This window comes from Meleagris gallopavo, chromosome 1 (assembly GCF_905368555.1).
Source record: "Meleagris gallopavo chromosome 1, MGAL_WU_HG_1.1, whole genome shotgun sequence".
In the NCBI taxonomy this organism is placed as follows: domain Eukaryota; kingdom Metazoa; phylum Chordata; class Aves; order Galliformes; family Phasianidae; genus Meleagris; species Meleagris gallopavo.
Window position 1 is genome coordinate 142,684,751 of NC_139404.1, and position 20,029 is coordinate 142,704,779.

General features: G+C 37.9%; 1 protein-coding gene across 1 annotated transcript in view; it reads right to left on the reverse strand.

Moving 5' to 3' along the window:
* Positions 1-4,074: 4,074 nt before the first annotated feature.
* The window catches only part of IPO5 (importin 5), a 38,485-nt gene continuing 22,530 nt past the window's right edge, over positions 4,075-20,029 (reverse strand). Inside the window, exons 11-26 of the mRNA XM_085215612.1 lie at positions 19,800-19,924; positions 19,621-19,710; positions 19,352-19,525; positions 18,919-19,137; positions 17,380-17,463; positions 16,474-16,606; positions 16,270-16,391; positions 15,844-15,940; positions 14,885-15,057; positions 14,328-14,439; positions 13,734-13,789; positions 11,272-11,394; positions 10,434-10,653; positions 8,768-8,996; positions 7,138-7,279; positions 4,075-4,820 (exon numbers count right to left, since the gene is read on the reverse strand). Of these exons, the coding sequence (XP_085071738.1) occupies positions 4,734-4,820; positions 7,138-7,279; positions 8,768-8,996; positions 10,434-10,653; positions 11,272-11,394; positions 13,734-13,789; positions 14,328-14,439; positions 14,885-15,057; positions 15,844-15,940; positions 16,270-16,391; positions 16,474-16,606; positions 17,380-17,463; positions 18,919-19,137; positions 19,352-19,525; positions 19,621-19,710; positions 19,800-19,924 (2,186 nt within the window). The 3' untranslated portion in view covers positions 4,075-4,733. The remainder of the gene's footprint in view (positions 4,821-7,137; positions 7,280-8,767; positions 8,997-10,433; positions 10,654-11,271; positions 11,395-13,733; positions 13,790-14,327; positions 14,440-14,884; positions 15,058-15,843; positions 15,941-16,269; positions 16,392-16,473; positions 16,607-17,379; positions 17,464-18,918; positions 19,138-19,351; positions 19,526-19,620; positions 19,711-19,799; positions 19,925-20,029) is intronic.

The following is a 20,029-nucleotide window of genomic DNA, read 5'->3' on the forward strand; positions in this document are numbered from 1 at the left end:
ACCAAATTCAAAGGATCCACTGATTTCATGGTTTAGCAGCTGCAAAAATTTGCCAGACCTGAAGAAAAGTCACAGATAACCTATTGAGTGAGAACGCAAAATCACAAACAAAACAGACAGAAACGTACTGGTCCTCTCTTCACTTCTCGAAAACATATGGAGGAAATTACCTTAGAGGCCTGAGCGAGTGACAGAACAGTTCTGACAGAGGCTGTAGGAAAGGTCTCCTCAGGCAGAAGTTGTCATTTTTGTCTCCAGATCAGAAGTGAATTACACATGAACTCCAGCCTTACAGTGCTCTGGAATCACAGTGCCAGGTTGCCACTCCTTGCCTGGATTTCCAATGGAGCAGCCATTAGAAGACATTTGATTTCTTCTCTATCACGTGATCGAAAAGATTGGTGTTGATTTTGAAGGCAAGAACCGCAAACACATAAATCAAACCCAAACATTGGGCCTCATGGGCCATGAAGGGATAAGATGCCTTTGAAAAGCAAACACACTGATAGAGAAAGGCATTCTAAAACTCATGCGACAAACCAATAGGCAAGCTGTACTGTCACCAAGTTTAGTGTTTTGTATTTAGAGCTATGAAACACACAGCCTTCTTACGACCCAAATGGTTCCTCAGTCCTCACATCTCTTCTGCATCAGAAACAAATAGTGGAAACCTCTTCCTGAAATAAGAACAAACAAAGCAACTTCATGGCCTCTGGGGTAGCCTGAATTTGTCACTCATGTGAGAGAGAAGAATGAATTCAGTAGAGGCAGAAGCACACACGTGGTTTCTATCCTCTACCAGAGGTTAAATGTACCATTTACCTCTACCAGAGGTTAAATGTAATGAAGCAGAAGACAAATCTGACTCGATGACAGAAGGAAATGCCAATGGAGGTAACTTACACCCTCCAGAAATAAGAGTGTTCTCTGAAGCTTACATGTGAATGAGAATTAATTAGCAGATAATTTACCTGTCAATGTGAAACACCTCAATGGGTTGAGAAATCTCCATGAGAGCTGACTTGGTGAGGCAGCAAGGGGATGGCTGAGACTGCTGGGAAGAGAATATTTTCTACTTATTGAACCCAGGAGTAGGGAAAAAATAGGTTCCAGGAAATCCATTTCCAAGCAGTTGAATTGCAGTACAACTGTAGATGTTACTCAATGCCATTGTACTGCTAATTATAAACACCATCTGAAGGATGACTGGGGGTACAAACCACGTCTAGTCTACCAGCAACAACTCAGAAAGCAACACAAACATTTCCTTACAATTAAACATTAGATGATCTAGATAGATCTGGTTCCCTCACTGAGTTGATTGAGCTGCAGAAAATTATTTACATGCCAGTGTTGTCACAGATATCTTATATCAGGTGAGATCAATCCCATGTCCATTATCTGGTACTTATCCCAGACTCCTGACATCCCAATAGATGCTAAACTGTCCTGAGAGGCATTCTTCAAAGCAATGCAAACACGTTTGTGACCATCACCTCTACCAGACAGAAGCGTAGATCCTGTTCCGTGAAATCAATAAATGCATTTCTTAGAATTTAAGAGCTCCTCACGATCCATACAAGTAGAGCTAGGAATGATTAAGAAGCAAAGGCTGATTGCTCCCCACAGTAAAATACACCAAAGTTGGGGAAAAAAATTACAGGGTGGCAGCCACTTGACTTCATGATTTTTCACACCTCTCTTACTGGATGTGGAAGACTCGATGTACATGCGCACCCCAATGGATACAAGGGCAGAAATAAAGCTCCAGATCAAGAGCCCAGGTGGATGCATACCCAGAACATAGATGCATACGCAGAGCCATTAGAAAATTCACCTTCCTTAATTTTTTATTTCATCAAAAATTCCAGCTGTGCAACACATCATACTCTCTCACGCCTTACTCCATACACGAGACTGAGAGATTCAGACTTGTAGAAAATAGACAACATTTGGCATAGCTGCTCTGTGCTGTGGAACACCAGCCCATGTACTCAGCATTACACTGAAGTCTCTGCAGAAAGAAAGTGATGATGGTGGGTCCCAACTGTTCACGAATGCTGCGCTCAGAACATACATTTACCAAGTCATTTTCTTACACAGATGAGAGTTTTGATAAGAACTCACCTATGTTTTGGAAAGTGAACTGTTTCTAAAAACAAGGAACGCTTCTGTTTGGGTGTCTGGGAGGGTTTGGGACACCTCTTTGCTCTGGCAATGCAGATCACTGCTGCCATTTGCAGTGCTCTTTGTGCTACATGAGGTACTTCTCCAACCAAATTCAGTGGCAGAGTATTTCAGTGAAGCACAACCTGAAAGTGGTTGAAATAAAACTACCCATATCAGTAACCACTGCTAGATTCCTTCCTAAGAGCAGCTTTTTATTTTTTGATTGTTGTAGATAAAGCTACTGTTAACACTATACTACACATTGTTTGAGCAACCACACTTCACTGCTCAAGGAAGATCAGGATTGACTGATAGCACAGGAAGGTTTGTACTCATATAAATATCAAGTAAGGAACTTGAAAAGCTAAAATTAGCAATGAGAGTTTTTAAAATGGTGAAAAGAATTGGGCTGTTAAAGCTCATGTGAGTTAAGAAAATGCTACAGATTTGGTTCTATCTCCAACAAATTCTTTGGGAACCTCTGTGTACTTCAAGCAATCTACACCGTCTTATTCAGTGCTCTTTTATTTCATAAAAGGAATATTAACAAGGTAGAAGCAACTGCATGATGCTGTTCGGTGCTCCTCTGGCACACAGAGCAATCTGCATTCCCAGTTCTACTTGGTCCAAACTATTTGGGCTGAAAGAAAGATAAAAGTTGGTTCACTGGGACAGCAACTTGAACGTTACTCTCAGAAAGCCAAAGTCAATGTTATTTTGTGGATTGTAACAGAAGTTTAAATATCTTTTTCCAAATGCTGTATTCCAAAGAATGGGAATTAAATTTTGAGAGAAAAGATTAAAAAAAAAAAAAGCTGCAGGGAACAACTTAAGTGTTTTAGACTGAGGGGAAATTCACATAAAGACAACTGAAACTCAACAAACAGGAAAGATCAAGGATTTAAAGAACTGATCAGTGACTGAGGTAACTGTCCTTTACTTACAGTTCTCTCACAGTACTGCCACCTAATCCTTAAGAATTCATGTCACAATGTATGAATGCTTCAACTTTGCAAATGCAAGATTAAAAGCAATTAACAAAATGGGAACTGGAGATTATTATATTATTACTATTATTTCAGCTGCTTCTGAATGAACTACAGAGTCAGTCCATGTGGTTAAGGCATTTCATGTCACAAATATTAGGATATAATAGTCCTGGACAGTCTCTGATATACCTTATTCTGTATTATTTTATTCAAACAATTTTCAGAGGCAAAACTAAGCTTACTCTACAGTGAATTCAACTTCCACCTTCTTTCAAAAGGCATGCACTTTTTAAGGGTCTATTGAGATGGCATTTGACTCAGAAAAACACTCCAGTAAAGAAGTTTAAAAAAAAAACAAAAACAAAAACATCAATATATATTCTATCATCTTGAGAGTAATAAAAGCACAAACTTCACACTGACCTTTGTTAGAACTCCAATACGCTATATGTTTATTTTAGCTTTAGGTTAGCTAGGAAATGGTGTACTGCTCTTGCTGTACTAAAAAAGACCTGAAACAGTTCGATTCTTTCAGGTCAGGGAACCAATTACATTAAAAAAAAAAAAAAACCAACCAAAAACGTACTACCAGTTAGCACTGGCTGCCAGGTCATATCACACATTTGCAGCTGGAATGACACTACATTTTATAAGTTATGAAATGCAATTACACCTGAACATAAAACATTTTTAAGATATGTAAATGTACCGTCTTAAGAGGAATGCAGTTAAGTTTCCATTCTAAACACTTAGGTGAAAAATTTGTTAAAAAGTCAAGCAAAAATGCATAAAGTCTGTAATAGGCAACAATATACAAAGTTTCAAATATAAAATCATGACTTGTATAGCTTGTTACTTGCATCTTTCCACAAGAGGGAATTAAAAGAACCACACATCACTGGACTTCTACACAAGCTTCTTGTGTTTCAATGTCATTTATTGAGGAGTGAATGAGATACTGTCAGACATGCCAAAAAGACTTCACATTCAAGGGCTGGAAGCTGAACAGCTTTCCTCATTGAGTCACTGTACAAGTTGTTTTTGGGAATCTGAAAGTGCGATCAATGAGGTCTTCATGCTCGATGTTTTTGTCTTCGGTTTTTCATCTTTTGATCTACTAACTTGTCGGGCAGAAGGACACTTTCTACCCTACAAAGACTCACACTCCAATTAATACAATTAACACTAGATGTAGAGAAATGTTTATCTGTTATAACATACATCTACTGCTGAATACAAGATCTTAAAGCTGTTTCTTAATTCATTATGTCTAATGAGAAAATTCAACTTGTTTCCCTTTCGCCACCGTATGGATGGCTAATACCGTTAGAAAAATACTCTTCAGTGCTATTGTAGGGTTTACAGGAAACTTCTTCAGTGTTGTGGGACAGATACCGATTTAAACACCATTCTGAAAGAATGCTTCTTCCTGTTGCCACTGCCTGTAGGTTGCAGAAGAATGGCCTACACGCACTACAGTTCTGTTTTACTCAAAAAAAGAAACAAAAGAAACCTAAACAATAGGGTAAACGTTTATTTGGAGTTAGTTTTCTTGCAGATGATGCTTAAGGCCCTTCAAGCAGAGTTCAGGAGCTCCTGGATGGCTGCCTGTTGATCTGCATTGAGCTGTGATATGCATTCTGTCCACAGTCCTCCGGATGTCTAGGAAAAACAGAGAAGTTGGGTTTATACAGGATCGCAAGCTTCTAAGGCACATACTACAGTTTTAGATTTTTAAAAAGCTCAGCATTCACCGGGCTTATTTCTGTAATATATATGCTAAAGAAAAGACTGAAATCTTCAGGTACAATTCTGCATTCAATCAGAGAGATGCCCTGAAGTACTCAAAGGCAAGCTGTGGTTAAATAGCACCACAGTAATTTGAGTTGAAATTCCTGGGAACTCCCCACAATTAAGTGGGTCAAATCAAAAATTGACCCTTCATTCTTTAGTTAACAGTGCCCAACTATTTGCTCTCGTTTGCACTAAAGTTAAAAGATCAACATCCAGGCAAAAACAAATCCTGCTGAGATAAAAAAGGTTATCTTCTGGGCACTGGTGCATCAGTAATGTCTTCAGAGGAATAGAACACTGTGATTATAGCACAACTACAGTGAGTGAGTGAGGCTGTAACTACTGCAGATGCACAGAATTACTCCTTAGATAGAATAGTAAGCTTTCTTCTACATTCAGCTGCTTACTGATAAATCTAAGCCCACACCCTCCTTTGCCTCACTGTATCTCATATGTGCTACCACTTTCAAGTTACCAGTAGAAAATCCTGAAAATGAAAGAAGTTTTGGAAAAAGCATTTATTTAGCTACAAAAAGATGGAAGCAACTTGCACCTTGTCTTACATGACTAGCTTTGACATCAGATTAGCTTTTGTAACAGCAATGTACTTTAAGTACATTTAAAAGACTCTTTTATTCCAAGTTTTTATTTTCAGTTTTATAATAAATGCCCTTTTCTCACAATTCTTTTTAAAGCATATAGAAATGGATTCACAGATTTTGGAAACAAAGACCTCAAGTGTTGCTTTTTTTTTTTTTTTTTTAAAAAGGTTTGTTTCAAACAAGATTAGACATTTTATACTCTCGATGTATTGTGGAATGTTGCAGAACTACATGTGCTCTGCCAGCATTTATGATATTTAAATTGATACTACATTGAAATATTCCTGGCATGAGAACATCTAAGCACAAGGGAAAAAAGTTTATATGAGATTCCAGCCCTGACCATAATGCTACTCATGTCAGATGCTGGCAGTGGATCAGCTCACTCAGAAAACTGCAGAAGAAAGTCCTTCTGCCTGCTGCTGCTGCTTCCCACATTCCAGGAAAGTGCTAGCACTTACACAGCCTTCAAAGATCCTTCTATGGGCTAACATACTTGCAATGCTCTACTGAAGTCAAGTTATTATGTGTGGAGAGATGCAAGGTTGGCAACAGTAAGCTACAGTTAGTAACAAGCTAAAAAGCCAGCAATAGGAAAACAAAACAAAACCCAAACAAATGTACCCACTTTTAGCTTCAGACTGTGGGGGGAAAAATCTTGAAGCTCAATTATTTAAATGAGACAAAACTATTCCATCCGATATATATACCTACCAGTCCTGGTCAAAACAGAACTTTGAAAAGCAAGACAAAACAATACACAACTAACCTATACAGGCACATACCAGCTAGACTGAACAAATATACTGGCAAACCCTAAGTTCCATACCCTGAGTTTAAATACTATCAGCAAAGGATTAATATCTGTGAGAATCCACAGTGGCCACTCTTGCATGAGTTTCATTACTAATTTTTGGTTGATTTAATTCCCTTTGTATGCCTTCATTTGGAATTTCAATAAAGGAAGTCATTTTGTATTAGACATACTAGATCTTGTAGGTTGACACAGTCATCCAAGTAAATCCTTCCCAAAAACCCAGTATTCCTACAACTCTTGAACCCAAGTACTACCAAAGGATGACAGGAACAAGGGGCAGTGATTGACTAGCCTCTGCTCCAAATCCCATACACATTTTATAGGCTTGCCAGGCACATTATTTTCTATCATACAATGGCCTGGGTTGAAAAGGACCACAGTGATCATCTAGTTTCAACCCCCCTGCTATGTGTAACCATCAGACCAGGCTGCCAGAGCCACATCCAGCCATATCGTCCTTCTATCATTAGATGCTGTAACTCTAGTAAAGCTGATGCTATCAGGTGGGCTATGCATCTTAAGACTTTTAATTAACAAGCATATGAGAAGCTTAGATAGAAAGACAGACTTTATTCCTTTACTCAAGTGCAAACATCACCAAGTTCGAACAGAAATGGTTCTAGGAACATCCAACAACGCCCATCATCACTGGTTGAAGCACTACTGTTTAAGGAGACAAGACTCTCAGGACTAGTTTAATGGTTCTGATGCTTCCGAAAGCAAATCCTAAGTGTTCCCCTTTACGTATAAGAAAGAAAGTGTTTACCTGCACTTGGCGAACAACATTAGCCAATCGCTTGGTGCATGGATCTTCATGTTTAATAGCTTCATGAATTTCACCATCCGCAATTATACTGAATATTCTGGGAAGGTTAGAGTTGTTGGGACCGAGGACAACTGGATTGTTGCTGTAATGATGAAAGTACATATTACAAATAAAGCAATGTCTGACTAAAGAAGTTAATGTAAACATTTCGCATTTAAGCTGAATGATTTTGAAATCTCTTATTCTTAAGCTGCTTGTTTACATCCAAGTTTCACTCAGCTTAGTAAGTATGCATAGCTTTGTTGCTTGTGACAGAATGTTCTTCCTCCTTCTAATATTTAACCAGCTGATTTTTAATCCACCTACACTTTATCAGAAAGAAGTTCTGTACTTCATGGAACTGCTGAGTTCCATGCAGATGAAACTGTAAATAAAGTGACAGAAATACCCTGCCTAAAAGGGCTTCTTTCTCTCTCTCAGTGCTCTAAGGGGGAAGAGGTTGTATTACTGGTGTCAATAGAGCACCAGTGACCTCAGCTCTCTGCCAGCACTCTGACTGACACGACCAGTAAACAGCTTTGCTCTCTCTTTCTCAGCCAAGTTCTGGGGCAAAGGAGTGCTGGCAGCCAGGGACCGAGGAGGAAAACATGTTCTGCTTCCAGCCTGCCATTTACCACTGCTGTAACACTCTGCATGTGGGACAGACAGAGCTCTAGAGAAATACACAGCAAGGCTGAGCACTCTGCACAGAGCTGAGGACAAAGGAAGTATGCTGGTATTAGAACTCTTCATTTCTGTGTAAGTGTGTATGTACATACAGGTCAGTATTACTATAGCGTCCCTCTACAACTGGACAATCATCAGTATAGAGCCTTCAAGTTGCCACCACCCATTTTTAGCCATAACCTTAACACAGCATCACAAGATACAAGGTATTAACATAGCCTTCCTACTTAGTGACTTACTTTCTATGTTTCCGCTAAGACAGATGTAATGATCCAAAAGATGAAATTCCTCCACTCAATTACTAAGTGCAACTTCCACTCACACTAGAAATCTACCCCACCACCTCAGTGACCCATGGGAAGCAGCATAAACCCAAAGAACAAGGTTTGGGACAACATGCTTTCAGCAGCAACTGAAAGTACTAGAGTTCAGGGACATGCTATCAAGAAAGTGTATTTTTTTTCTCTACTTCCCACTTTGTTTCGTTGATAATTAAAAGCAAAAAAGTGCAAAACTTTCAAAAGGTTACGAAGAAAAGGTTGCAAGTGCATGCAGGCTGCACTCTTCAGTAACAAGACCTGAGCAGTTATCAGTTCTGAGACATAAGCAGAGTATTAAAAGTCTTTCTGAAGTTTTCTTTACAATTTCCCAGCTGATACATTCCCATCATGTACATATAAAACTTCTAAGAATTTTTTCAACTTATAGACAAGTTAGGATGAGAATAGTGACCGTTTATAGAACAGCAATACCATTCTGGAAGACACTGCTATGACTTTCCAAATTATCTTCTCCAAAGCATAAGTAGATTAACCTGACAGCTTCTCAGTTTTAGAAAATGAATGCAAGGAAAGGATCTGCAAACAAGCTCGCTTTCTGCCTAACATGGATAGCATCACCTCACCTCTCAATTAAGTCACACAAATAATTGAAAGTATGAACAGCTTCTTCTTTATCTTCATGAAGTGGAAGCCATGATAACCAGTGTGGCAGGACTTCTTCAACATTTACACAGTCTGGCTTGAACTTCATTATCTTTCCCACAGCTGAAATGCAGTTCTCTGTTGCATTGACATTCTCTTTGGTTTTGGCATCTGGCGACTGAATGACTCTCACCAGCAATGGAAGAGCCTCTAATGGTTAAACAAACAGAAGAACAAATTTAATGCACAATCAAATTATATTTTACTAACGTCACAAATTCTACAAGAGATGACTACTTATACTAAAGAAGTCTATAAACTATATTGTGGTGTTTGTTTGTCCACCCATACAACAAAAATCCAGCCATTCTATTGCTCCACTACTGCCCAACTACTACAGTTGGGCACTAACTGCTTTCAGGTTCTTCCCTGCTCAATAACCTGTAAAATACACAGATAGAGGAAACACGAAAACAGCTAACACACAAGTTTGAGTTTGCTTTACAAGGGCAGAAGAGGAAAAAATAGTTATCTTCTCTACCAGCTTTTATAAACACTGATGATGAAAAACATCACTTTAATTTGGACAGCAGCGCATGTCAACCATGCCTGCCTGCTGCATATCTAATGCATGTCTGCATACACATTCGTATGGACAAACACACCCCTGGCCCACTAAAAGGTGCATTAGCAAAAGCTCATAGAAGTAACTTCATATGGTGAATCCATCTGGCATAGTTTGCATAGCAAAAAGTCAAACTTCAAGGAAAAATGCCAACGTTGTTACATTAATAACAATTTATTTAAAATAGTCATATGCATACATACTTTTTATGAATACTGATGTCATACTTTTAATCCATAGAATCTCCAAGGCTGGAAAAGACCTTTAAAGATCACCTACCTAGCCCAACCATCCACCTGCCACTAATACTGCCCACTAAGCCACGTCCCTCAGGACCACATCTACATGTTTCTTGCACTCCTCCAGATACAGTGACTCCACCTCCTCCCTGGAAAATTCGTTCCAGTGCCTGACTACTCTTTCAGAGAAGTTTTTTCTAATATCCAACCTGAACCTTCCTTAGTGCATCTCAAGGCCACTCCCTCTCATCCTATCGCTAGTTACCCAAGAGAAGATGCTGACCTCCATCTCACCACTTGTGTCCATGCAGACCTCAGAAATGCTGGAACAACCCACCTGGTGTTCTGCTAAAAATATAATCCTACATTTGTAAAATTCTATACCAGCATAAAAACAGGCTGTGGAATTGCAGAAAGCACACTTCAAACCAACTCCTATTACTGTAGAGTGAATTCTCACACCACAATTTCATCAGTAAGCACTGCAATTAACTGATGCACAATTACACTTCCTACATACAGAGTTTGGTTTCTGAAGAATTTAGCAGCTGGGATTAGGATTAGCCCTGAGATAAAAAGGATACTTTTATGTATCTGATAAACATTACAGGATCACAGAAATATTCAGAAACATTGGTCAGTAGAACCACCAGCGTGTGTAATGAATGCATGTAACCAAGGGTGAACAATGCTGCTCTCGAGGGACGGTGTGGGTATGGCTGTGGCAGGGAGCGGCACACGCAGGATCACACATTCAAGAAGTTTTACCTGGTGAACTCATACCTGTGCAAAAGGGACGATAGTTGTCCCCACCAAATTGTGCCATAACTCCAACACCATAGGCAGCTGCTTGCCTAACCTCTGGGCTGTTATCACATATCGACTGCAGCATCGGCCTCAGGAAGTACTCGGCATACTTGAATGAGGAGGGGCTGCAATGCTCTACGATGTCATCAAAAATACAAAGTCCCCACTGCCTATCCGGCCATGGCCTCTGTGGACACTGCAGCAAAACCAGATAATATTTAAGCCACCTTAACATAGGTAATTTTGTACAGTTAATGATAGTATCTACAAAGTAACAGTGGTCTAGTATTTCTATTAAACTCTTATATTAAATTTAATACTGGAAATCATCAGTTTTCAATAGTGATAGTTGCAGCATTATCAAACAAAATACAGGAGAATTAAGAGAATAATGATTTTAGGCTAAATCCTTCACCTCTCCTTCATGCTCCTTTACCTATTTCATTATCAATTTATCCCCAATAGTCTGCAACCCTTTTTTTTTTTTTTTTTTTTTTTTTGCTCTTTTCTTGCAGAGAGTATCAGGCTGCCCCACACAAATTACACTCCTCAAAATACTTGTGTGGATCAATGATCCTGAGTATGGCAACACTGAAATTAAACTTAGCATAGCAGAGCAGTTTTCAAAGAGCATGGCTTAACCTCCTATCAGTTCTGGAACTAAACCAGGACTTGTCTATTCTGTACAATAACTACTGCTACATTTTATCTACCAAATTCTCCCAAATGCCTGCATAGAGACCTATTAGACATTCAGAGGGAAGGAAAAAAAAACAAAAGGAAAAACACAATAAAAAGAGAATAGGGTACTTACAATTAAGTTGACAATTAGTGGAAGTAGCCTTTCAAACCATGGCAACACCTTCTCCTTATAACTGCTGAATATTGAGTGCAAAATGTCGGATACTTTAGTCAAAATATAAACGTCACTGTCATCCTGATAGGAAAGATACAACTCACACTGAGACTAATGATCCTTAAAATACAGGAAATCACATGAAACACTATAGTTTCCAAACTAATAGAAGAAAGTTGTTCAGTGATTTTGTTTTGTAAAGGTGGTCTTAAGGCTATTTTAAGTCCAATACTTTGAACTCTTGGTGCAAAGCTCAAATCCACTGCTGTTTAACTTCAAGCATCCAATCACCTAAGGCTCATAGGTTTGTTTCAGGGGTGGAAAGTTTAGAGACAAATGCTCTCCTGTGTAGATTTACTGCTTCACTGAACTCCCCTTACAGAAAACAGAAGGCCCTTTTCCTCCTCTAAAGCTCACACACACAGTAACAAACTTTGATTTAAAAGCGAAGAGATAACTGCCTTTGTGCTAGAATGTGGCAAAAATAAGGAATATTAAATTTTCTTATTTTAATTCCATTTTTCTCCTTGCTCAGTTAGTGTATCAAACCAACAAAGTCCAATAACCATCACATACATTCAGCTATCAATTCACACAGTACTTCCAAGTGAGGACTTCAAGTTGTTCCCTAGACACACACGCACTGGAAAAACCATTTGACTTTGTTCTGTTGTATTCAGCATAGTTCCTTTGATCAGCTAATACTTTCACAGGCTGGAAAACAGAATATAGCTTTTTTTTTTTCCTCACTGGAGACCAGTAACTAATAACCATTTATCACTCAACAAAGCCTGCTACAACACAATACTTAAATTTCTACATTGTCAGGTGTAATTTTAGCAGTAACTCTGCTCTCTCTATATATACTCTATATAGTATGTATGTGTGTGTACACACACACACACACACGAAAATAAGAGAAATAAGAGGTCCATCTGGCTTGGCATGGCTTTTTTTTTTTTAGATAACCAACGACAGATATATAGAGGTAGGAAGTAATATTTGTACAATGTATACCTCCTCCTGTGCTATATCAAACCATCAAAACAAAGTTACTGCTCAAGCCAGGGTTGTACCCAGGTACTTGACTGACATTACTCTGATTATCTTTCTTGACTTCTGTCCTTGCTTTTATGTATCCCATAATATTTCTGCTGCCTTGAGCTAAGGGCTACATACACAACTGTGGGACCAAAGATGTATAATCAGGTGTTGCTCATTATCATATCTTAATTCTGTTCACATGGCAAGAGACGTTCCAATCCTACTCTTACTTTCACAAGACAATGCATACAAGTCTTTCTTTCGGTCTTTAACAAAAAAAAAATCAACAACAATTATGAAAGCATTTTCAAAAATGCCTTGAAACTCTGTTGCAGAGAGTGGATACAGTCACTCTGAAATTGTTCTGTTTGCTAGCACTTTCTCTCATCATCACTATACAGTGACAGTCATAAAAAACTTAAGTACTGCAAATGAGAACAGAAAGAATAGTCAGGAGGGGCTTTTGACTCAAAACTTGTGTATTTTTTTTGGTTAGTTTGGATCCCAAGATAATACCGTTGTGCAGGTGCTCAAGTTTACCCTTTTGAATGTTAGCCTAATGTTCCCAAAGGAAAGGGGCACAGAAAATGCACTGTTATTTAATAAAGCATTTACATATATGTGCATGATTTGCTGACATGAGTTCTGGTCTGAAAACAGCTTAAATTCAAGTAGGCAAGCTTTAACTACTCATGTGGCAAAAATTTCTTATTTCTTAAATTCATTGCGTATCCTCCCTCTTTCATTACAAGCAGCAGTGACTTATTCTTTATTGCTCTTCCCTTAATACTGATGATTTAATGGAACTATTCTATCTCTTTCAGACTCGCCTCTACTTCAAACTAAAGTCAGCTCAGTATCTTAGCAAAGTCACTTAGATATACTCTCACAAGCAACACATTATGCCAGCTGTTCATTCTGTTGTCCTACTTTGATACTTGTGATGCTATTTTAGGCCTGTCCTTTTTGAGACAGGCTCTTGATCTCACACATCTGCAGTACAGGTATCAGAGGTACGCTCAAAGTTTAAAATGGGCCACGTGGGTCACAAGGTACAAAGAAAAAGCCAGTCAGCAAGGGGATGCCTTGGACTACCACAAAAGCATTTGACAGCAGACCATTAAAAAAAATATTATCTAAGAACTGTGTGAGAAGATGAAGTGAAAAGCTAGATCACAAAATTCTTCTTTCAGTTTACTGGGGCAAGGAAACCTCTGGTATTTTCCAATTCATGCAAGTATTGTGACTCATTTCTTGAATAAATATGGCAACAGTGCATTCTTCCAGGAAGAAACAATTCTGAGAAGATGCATGATGCTTTAACTTAGTCATCTACCTGTGCTTTACGAAAGGAAAAGCTCCCCAAGCCAACTTACTTCATCTTGTAATGACTCCTCAACTTGTTCATCGTAGTCTTCATCTTGTCTTTTCACTAAATTAAAAAAAATATATATTTTTTTAAACCATTGTATTGCCTGGGCAGCAATATAACAGATTCTGAAACAAACTTAGAATACAAGAAACACTATCTGAAGATGCAAGAATTTGCCTGTAAGCTTCAAAGACCTTTCACAGAAAAACAAATATGACAACTCAGACCAAGAAAAATGTAAAACAGCACGAAACCTGTCCATAACCACAAAAAAAGTGCATATAAATAAGGCACTATTATTGCTTTAAAACTGCAAAGACTTCAGAGATGAAAAAACACAGAAGTGACAACACTACGGACACAAAATCTATCAAGTAATCTGTACGTAAAATTTTGATTAAACTGCAGTATTTCAGCAAATTTTGCCATCCCCACCCTCCCAGAGCTTGCAAATATTCATCAGATTATGTTGTTTCAAAGTCCAATTGGTTGAATATGGAAATTAAAGAAATCCCAACTTGTGAACTTTGTGTTCAGAAACGATTAAATTCTGCTTTGAAGAACTATCACATGTGAACAGGAATTTTTGCTGACCTACCCTGTCTTAATTCTTGGTTTTTAAAGTGCTCTTCTAGTTTTCCTTTTAATATTCCTCCAAGTTCTTCAAAGTGTTCGTTGTTAAGGCATCCATCGCCCATTACCTCGATGCACTGTGAAAGAAAATGATCTGTTTTTCAGACTTAAGGTACCTGAGCAGTCTCAATGAAATCTAAAACGTGCACAGAGTATTAATTCATGCTTTAAGTGATTACTTGCAGAAATAACTAACAGAACTTCCATGCTGTGATCAATTCTCACATTAATCAAGTAAGACATAATTTCACTGTACATTTCACCCACATGGTTTGAGTGGTTTGTGGTTAAAATAAACAAGCCTGGTGTTTATTTTAGCTTAATATTTATTCCACTTCCCACCCCCCCAGAGATTCAAAATACCTATGTACAATTAGAAAAATTGGAGCAGAGATGAACAAACAACTTTGGTATTAATTTAAGCAGCTGAAAGAAATGCAAACGTGTTTTTTTTTTTTTTTTACCTTAAAAAGCTATGAACAAATGATTTTTTTTTTTTTTTTTTAAGAAAAAGAAAGTTACCTTTGCAAAAGAATGCATTATTTCCGAAAGAACATCTGAATCTGGTTCTGTCCCAATGGCTTTGATGAGTGCATCACACATGAAATGCCACATCTGTGTGAGGTACTCAGGCCCACGGACTCTGGCACATTCAAGAAGGAGGGGCATCGACTCCGCTGCTGCCACTCGAACGCGTTTTGTTATTAAGGAAATAAAACAACACAGGACAACGAAAGAGTGCTTAAAATGTAAGTATTAGTAACTATAATGACATTTGTTTGCTACCCAAAAGTGACTCTTCATTACACTTTGATTTCTTAGATTCATGGTAAGATAATATTTAAAAGGAAATTGACTTTTTATATGAGTAGATAGTGATAGGATAAGGAGGAACAGTTTTAAACAAAAGGAGGGGAGATTTAGATTAGATATCAAGAAGTTGTTCTTCACAGAGAGAGCAGTGAGGTGCTGGCACAGGCTGCCCAGAGAGGCTGTGAGTGCCCCATTCCTGGAGGTATTCAAGGCCAGGTTAGATGGGGCAGCCTGGTCTAGTGCCTGATTGAGTGGCTGGGAACCCTGCCTGCAGCATGGGGTTGGAACTTAGTGATCTTTGAGATTCCTTCCAACAAACTGTTCTATGATTAAGAATAAGAAAATTAAACTGTTTGCTATTCAGAGGTTGTTTCAAGCCTATTTCAAGCAAGAAATATATTCAAGTTGCCTCAGTTTGTTGATGCAAACAAAACTTTCTGTACGGCTTGCTTTCTATGTTACAGATGAGCTTATTTAAAAGAAACTAAAGGGAGAACTAGGATTTATTGACTAAAGGTGTGTAAAAAAAATTCTCAGAAAAAGACTTCTATAAAGCAGTAGAACATAACATTAGTACTTTCTATTCATGTAAGGAAACACTGTAAGCATGATTGATTTTTCCCCAAACTAAGCTTCCATTTCCACAGTAGGATTTATTAATAGGATATCATCATGGAAGTAGAACTTCAACAATGGAACCATTAGCTTTACAACTTGTTCAGTGTACTCCACAAATCCTTCCTTTAGCTCTTTTGCATAGCAAACCTGAAACACAAAATGTTAAAGTGCCATGTTAATGTGTCATGTTATGTGCAATATTGAATGAAAACAATCAGCATAGTTGCAAAAAAAAAAATTAAAATTCTTCCACATCTCCAATACTGTAGAAGTTTTGCAAAGAAAAGCTCTGTTCAACTTAAAAATTTAAGTTCTAAAAAACTATCTTCAAACAGTAGAAAAATAAGTTGTCTAAATCCTAAACTCAAAAGAAAAACAAAGCTATTTAACTATAAAGAATAGCTTTGTTACAGATTTTGGCCTCAGACTTCATTGTCCAGCAATACACACATCACCAACATTGCCTTATTACTCACCAGCATTTGGCACGCAGTTGCTTTCTCTTCAAGACCTGCAGTTTTAATTCCAAAACTTTGCTGATCTCCTAGGTTTACAAACTCCCAACCATCATCATCACTCATATTCTCCATATCTTGTGCTGTTTTTAAAAAATATATATAACTTAAAATACAACCATTTACTTCAGTGTATTTCAAGCAAAGCATCAGCTTAAAACCTACTGTCTAATAGAGCTACTTCAGGTTTAATGGATGCAGTCTTCATGAGAGGGCCCATGACAACAGGAAGGTACTGCTGAAATTCCTTTCCAAGAATTTTACACATTCTGGCCCATGCTGAGATCATGTAAGAAATCTGTAAGAGAGGACAGTCAAAATTTTCACGTCTCACATTTTGTTCTAATGCATATTTATAATGATATCATAAAGAATACTTTACAGTAGGTTTTTTTTCCAAAGAAAGTCAGTAGTGCATAAGATACATTTAAGAGAAGACTGAAAAAAAAATAATCAAATCTGATATGCATGTTATGTAAAAATTAAGCTTGAGAAGACCTCTCCCCCAAGCCTTTATATGAAACAGTGCATTGACATCTCTTATCAAATGTGTGGTAGTATAAGATATACACTTAAGGCAATCATTACACCCTTCAAGAGTCAATTTCTTTCTGAAATAATTTCCTGAATTTAAGTGATACTATTGATTGAGTCTCATTTCTAAAAAGAGCAAGCAAAGCAAAAGATTAATGTAGTGTTTTATGAGGAATTTCTCAGTTGCACAAGTCAAAATAGTTCTTTGCTCATTAGAACAGCTGCCTAGTAGAACTCATGGAACTATTTATAAGAAGATGACAGCAAAGGAATAGTCACACAGTGCCAAATAAAGTAGCAGCTCTTAGACAAGGGATGATTGTCCATACAGCAAATATAGATTTTGGATGTCTGATCTCCTCACCATGCTTCTGTGAGAGATTTAAAGGACATCTCAGGGCAGTCAATCCCTTATAAAACATGTGGTAAACTGTTAGCCTAACTGTGCAACTATTTTTTCTTCTTCTGTAAGGAATGTCACACCCACAAAGAACATTTTAAATCCTAACAAACAAGACAGAAACAATTTTAACATACTTGTGGATCATCATCTTCTAGATCACTGAAGTCTGTCTGTGTCTTCAACAACAGCTGCATTACATCTGATGCATCCTGCATAAACTAAATGTAGGAAAATGCGCTTTTAAAGGCAAATCAAAGGAGTCATTTGCTGAGACTCTTAACATCAAACAATTAAAGTATTTATGGCCAATATGTTATCAAGACAGAAGTTAGAACTTCCAAGAAGTCTGAAGTAAAGATACAAGTGAAAACGCCAATTTTTTTTTGGAAGCATCACTAAATGATTCTGGTCTTCAGCCTCACTGCACCTCTATCCACATACGTGACAACATAAAAAGGGCAACAATCACCAAAACCTACTTAGTAACTTTTATTCTCGTGGGAAAATGTTGGGAATAAGCCAATAACATAAGCTACTAGTGAGACAGCAATGTTTTAAGTCACATCAGATGCTTCAGTGAAATTACTCACGCTCTCTTTTCACTTCCTGCATTTCCATTCCTCCTCCAAGAAAAATCTATTGAAGGTTACTCTTTCCTTAATCCATACAGCACATTATTCTACTTTTAAGTTATGATTTTGTCTTCCTCACTCAATAAAATGAAAATCTGTGTCCATAATTCAAACTTGCTATGTGAACATCACTTTGATTCTTAGACAGCCCTTCACACTTGCTTACTGGCACTTTCACAACATGCATCCTAACTAACGCATAACCAACAAAAAAAAAATCCCTGCCAAATGCACTGAAGATAATAAGTGACTGCTTTCAGTTCTATTGTAAGCACACTCAAACTTTTCCAAGTATTTGATCATAAAAAAAAAACTACAACCAAACAAGATCACCTAAGCTAAGCTTCCTTTTAACTATTTAAATCTTAGCCACCATTTACAACACTGCTTAAATGAGATGTTCCAGTATTTCTCTTAAAAAAAAAAAACAAATAACAAAAAACCCATGTACTATCACCATGAGGATAACTTAAGTTGGTGTATTTTAGTAATATTCTATTTTAAATTAGTGAATCTAAACAGAAAGATAGTGAATACAGTTACCAGAGAACAGAAATGCAAACATTGAAACCAGCAACAAGGTAACTATGTTTAAAAAGTGATCACGTCAATTCATTGTAAGCATCACAAGAAGCAAGCCTGCTTGAAAATAAGTTCAGATAGTTAGATAAGATTATAGTATGATTCACAGAATGGCTTGGAAGGGACCTTAAAGTCCATCCAGTTCCAACTCCCTGTCATGGGCAGAGCTGCTACCCACTAAATCAGGCTGTCCAAGGCCCCATCCAACCTGGCCCTGAACATCTCCACAGCCTCTCTGGGCAACTTGTTCCAGTACCCCACTGCTCTCTGAATAAAAAAAATTCCCCCTAAATTCTAACCTAAATCTCCCCTTTTCTAGTTTAAACCATTCCCCCCTGTCCTATCACTATCAGACATTGTAAAAAGCCTGTCTCCTTCCTTTTTATAAGCCACCTTCAAGTACTGGAAGGCCACAATCACGTCTCCTGGAGCCTTCTATTCTCCACATTGAGATCTTACCTTTTCTTTACCAACAGCAAGACCAATTAGGCTGATGCATTCAATAGTTTTTCCTCGCAGAAGCCTTAGTTCCTTCTGAACAGCATTCTCCACAATGTGTTTTAAAGAGGTCATAAATAAGTCATAGTATGGAACAAACTTCTCCTCCGCCGTATCTGCCACCGATGCTATTGAAGTCACAACTTGCTCCAAAACCAGCTTAGTGCCTTTCTGTATCAACTTGAAGAGAGAAGAATAAAGTATTATATTTTAAAGCAAGTATTTTAATGAACAGCATTCAAAATAAAAATGTGCTCATGGGCATATCCTCATTCTTGTCACTTTGTAATGACAGTAAATCTGTCTACTGGCTTGTAGTTCATAGTTCAGCTACACTAGCTGTAAACATGTAAGAGATCCCCTGCTGTGAAGCTGATCATTCAGTATATTATACCTCTTGTAATTTTATCACCATAGTGGAATGAAGATGCTTCACTAGGTTATCCAAATACGGAATTAGCAGTGACTTTGGACAGTCTTCAGTGAAGTTTATAAGCGCTGCAGCAGCATGGGCTTGAACACGCTGGTTGTCTTGATCCTCCATGGTCTGCAGAAGAGCTGCTATCACCTGAAACAGAAATGTTCATCTTCAGAAAAGCAACTTTCTGAAAAGAACACCCTTTTTTGTTTTTTTTTGGGGGGAGGCAGTGTTTTACTACTTACCTTCTCATGAAATTTCTTTTGGAAGCCAGGCGCAAAGTCAGTTGCCATTTGTCCAATAGCATTACAAGCAGCATATCTCACTCTCGGATGCTGAAAAATTATTTCCCTCAAATGATTAAGAAGTAGTCACAAGAGCAGAAATGAAAACATTTTGAAATAATTAACTGCATTAAACTCACAGGGTCCTGAAGGAATAGCAGAACAAAATTAACTATCTCATTTAAAATTCCTTCCATCTGTTGGTGGCAACCTTCTCCGATGGCTGAGAGTGCCATCAAGCCCGCATGTCTGTATTTCCAGTCAGCTACAGAAGATTAAAAAAAAAAAAACAAACATTAAAGAGACAAACCACTTCTATTTGAGGGGTGGGGTAGCAGGGGGCAGTGGCAACAAGAATAGGTGAGAGAAA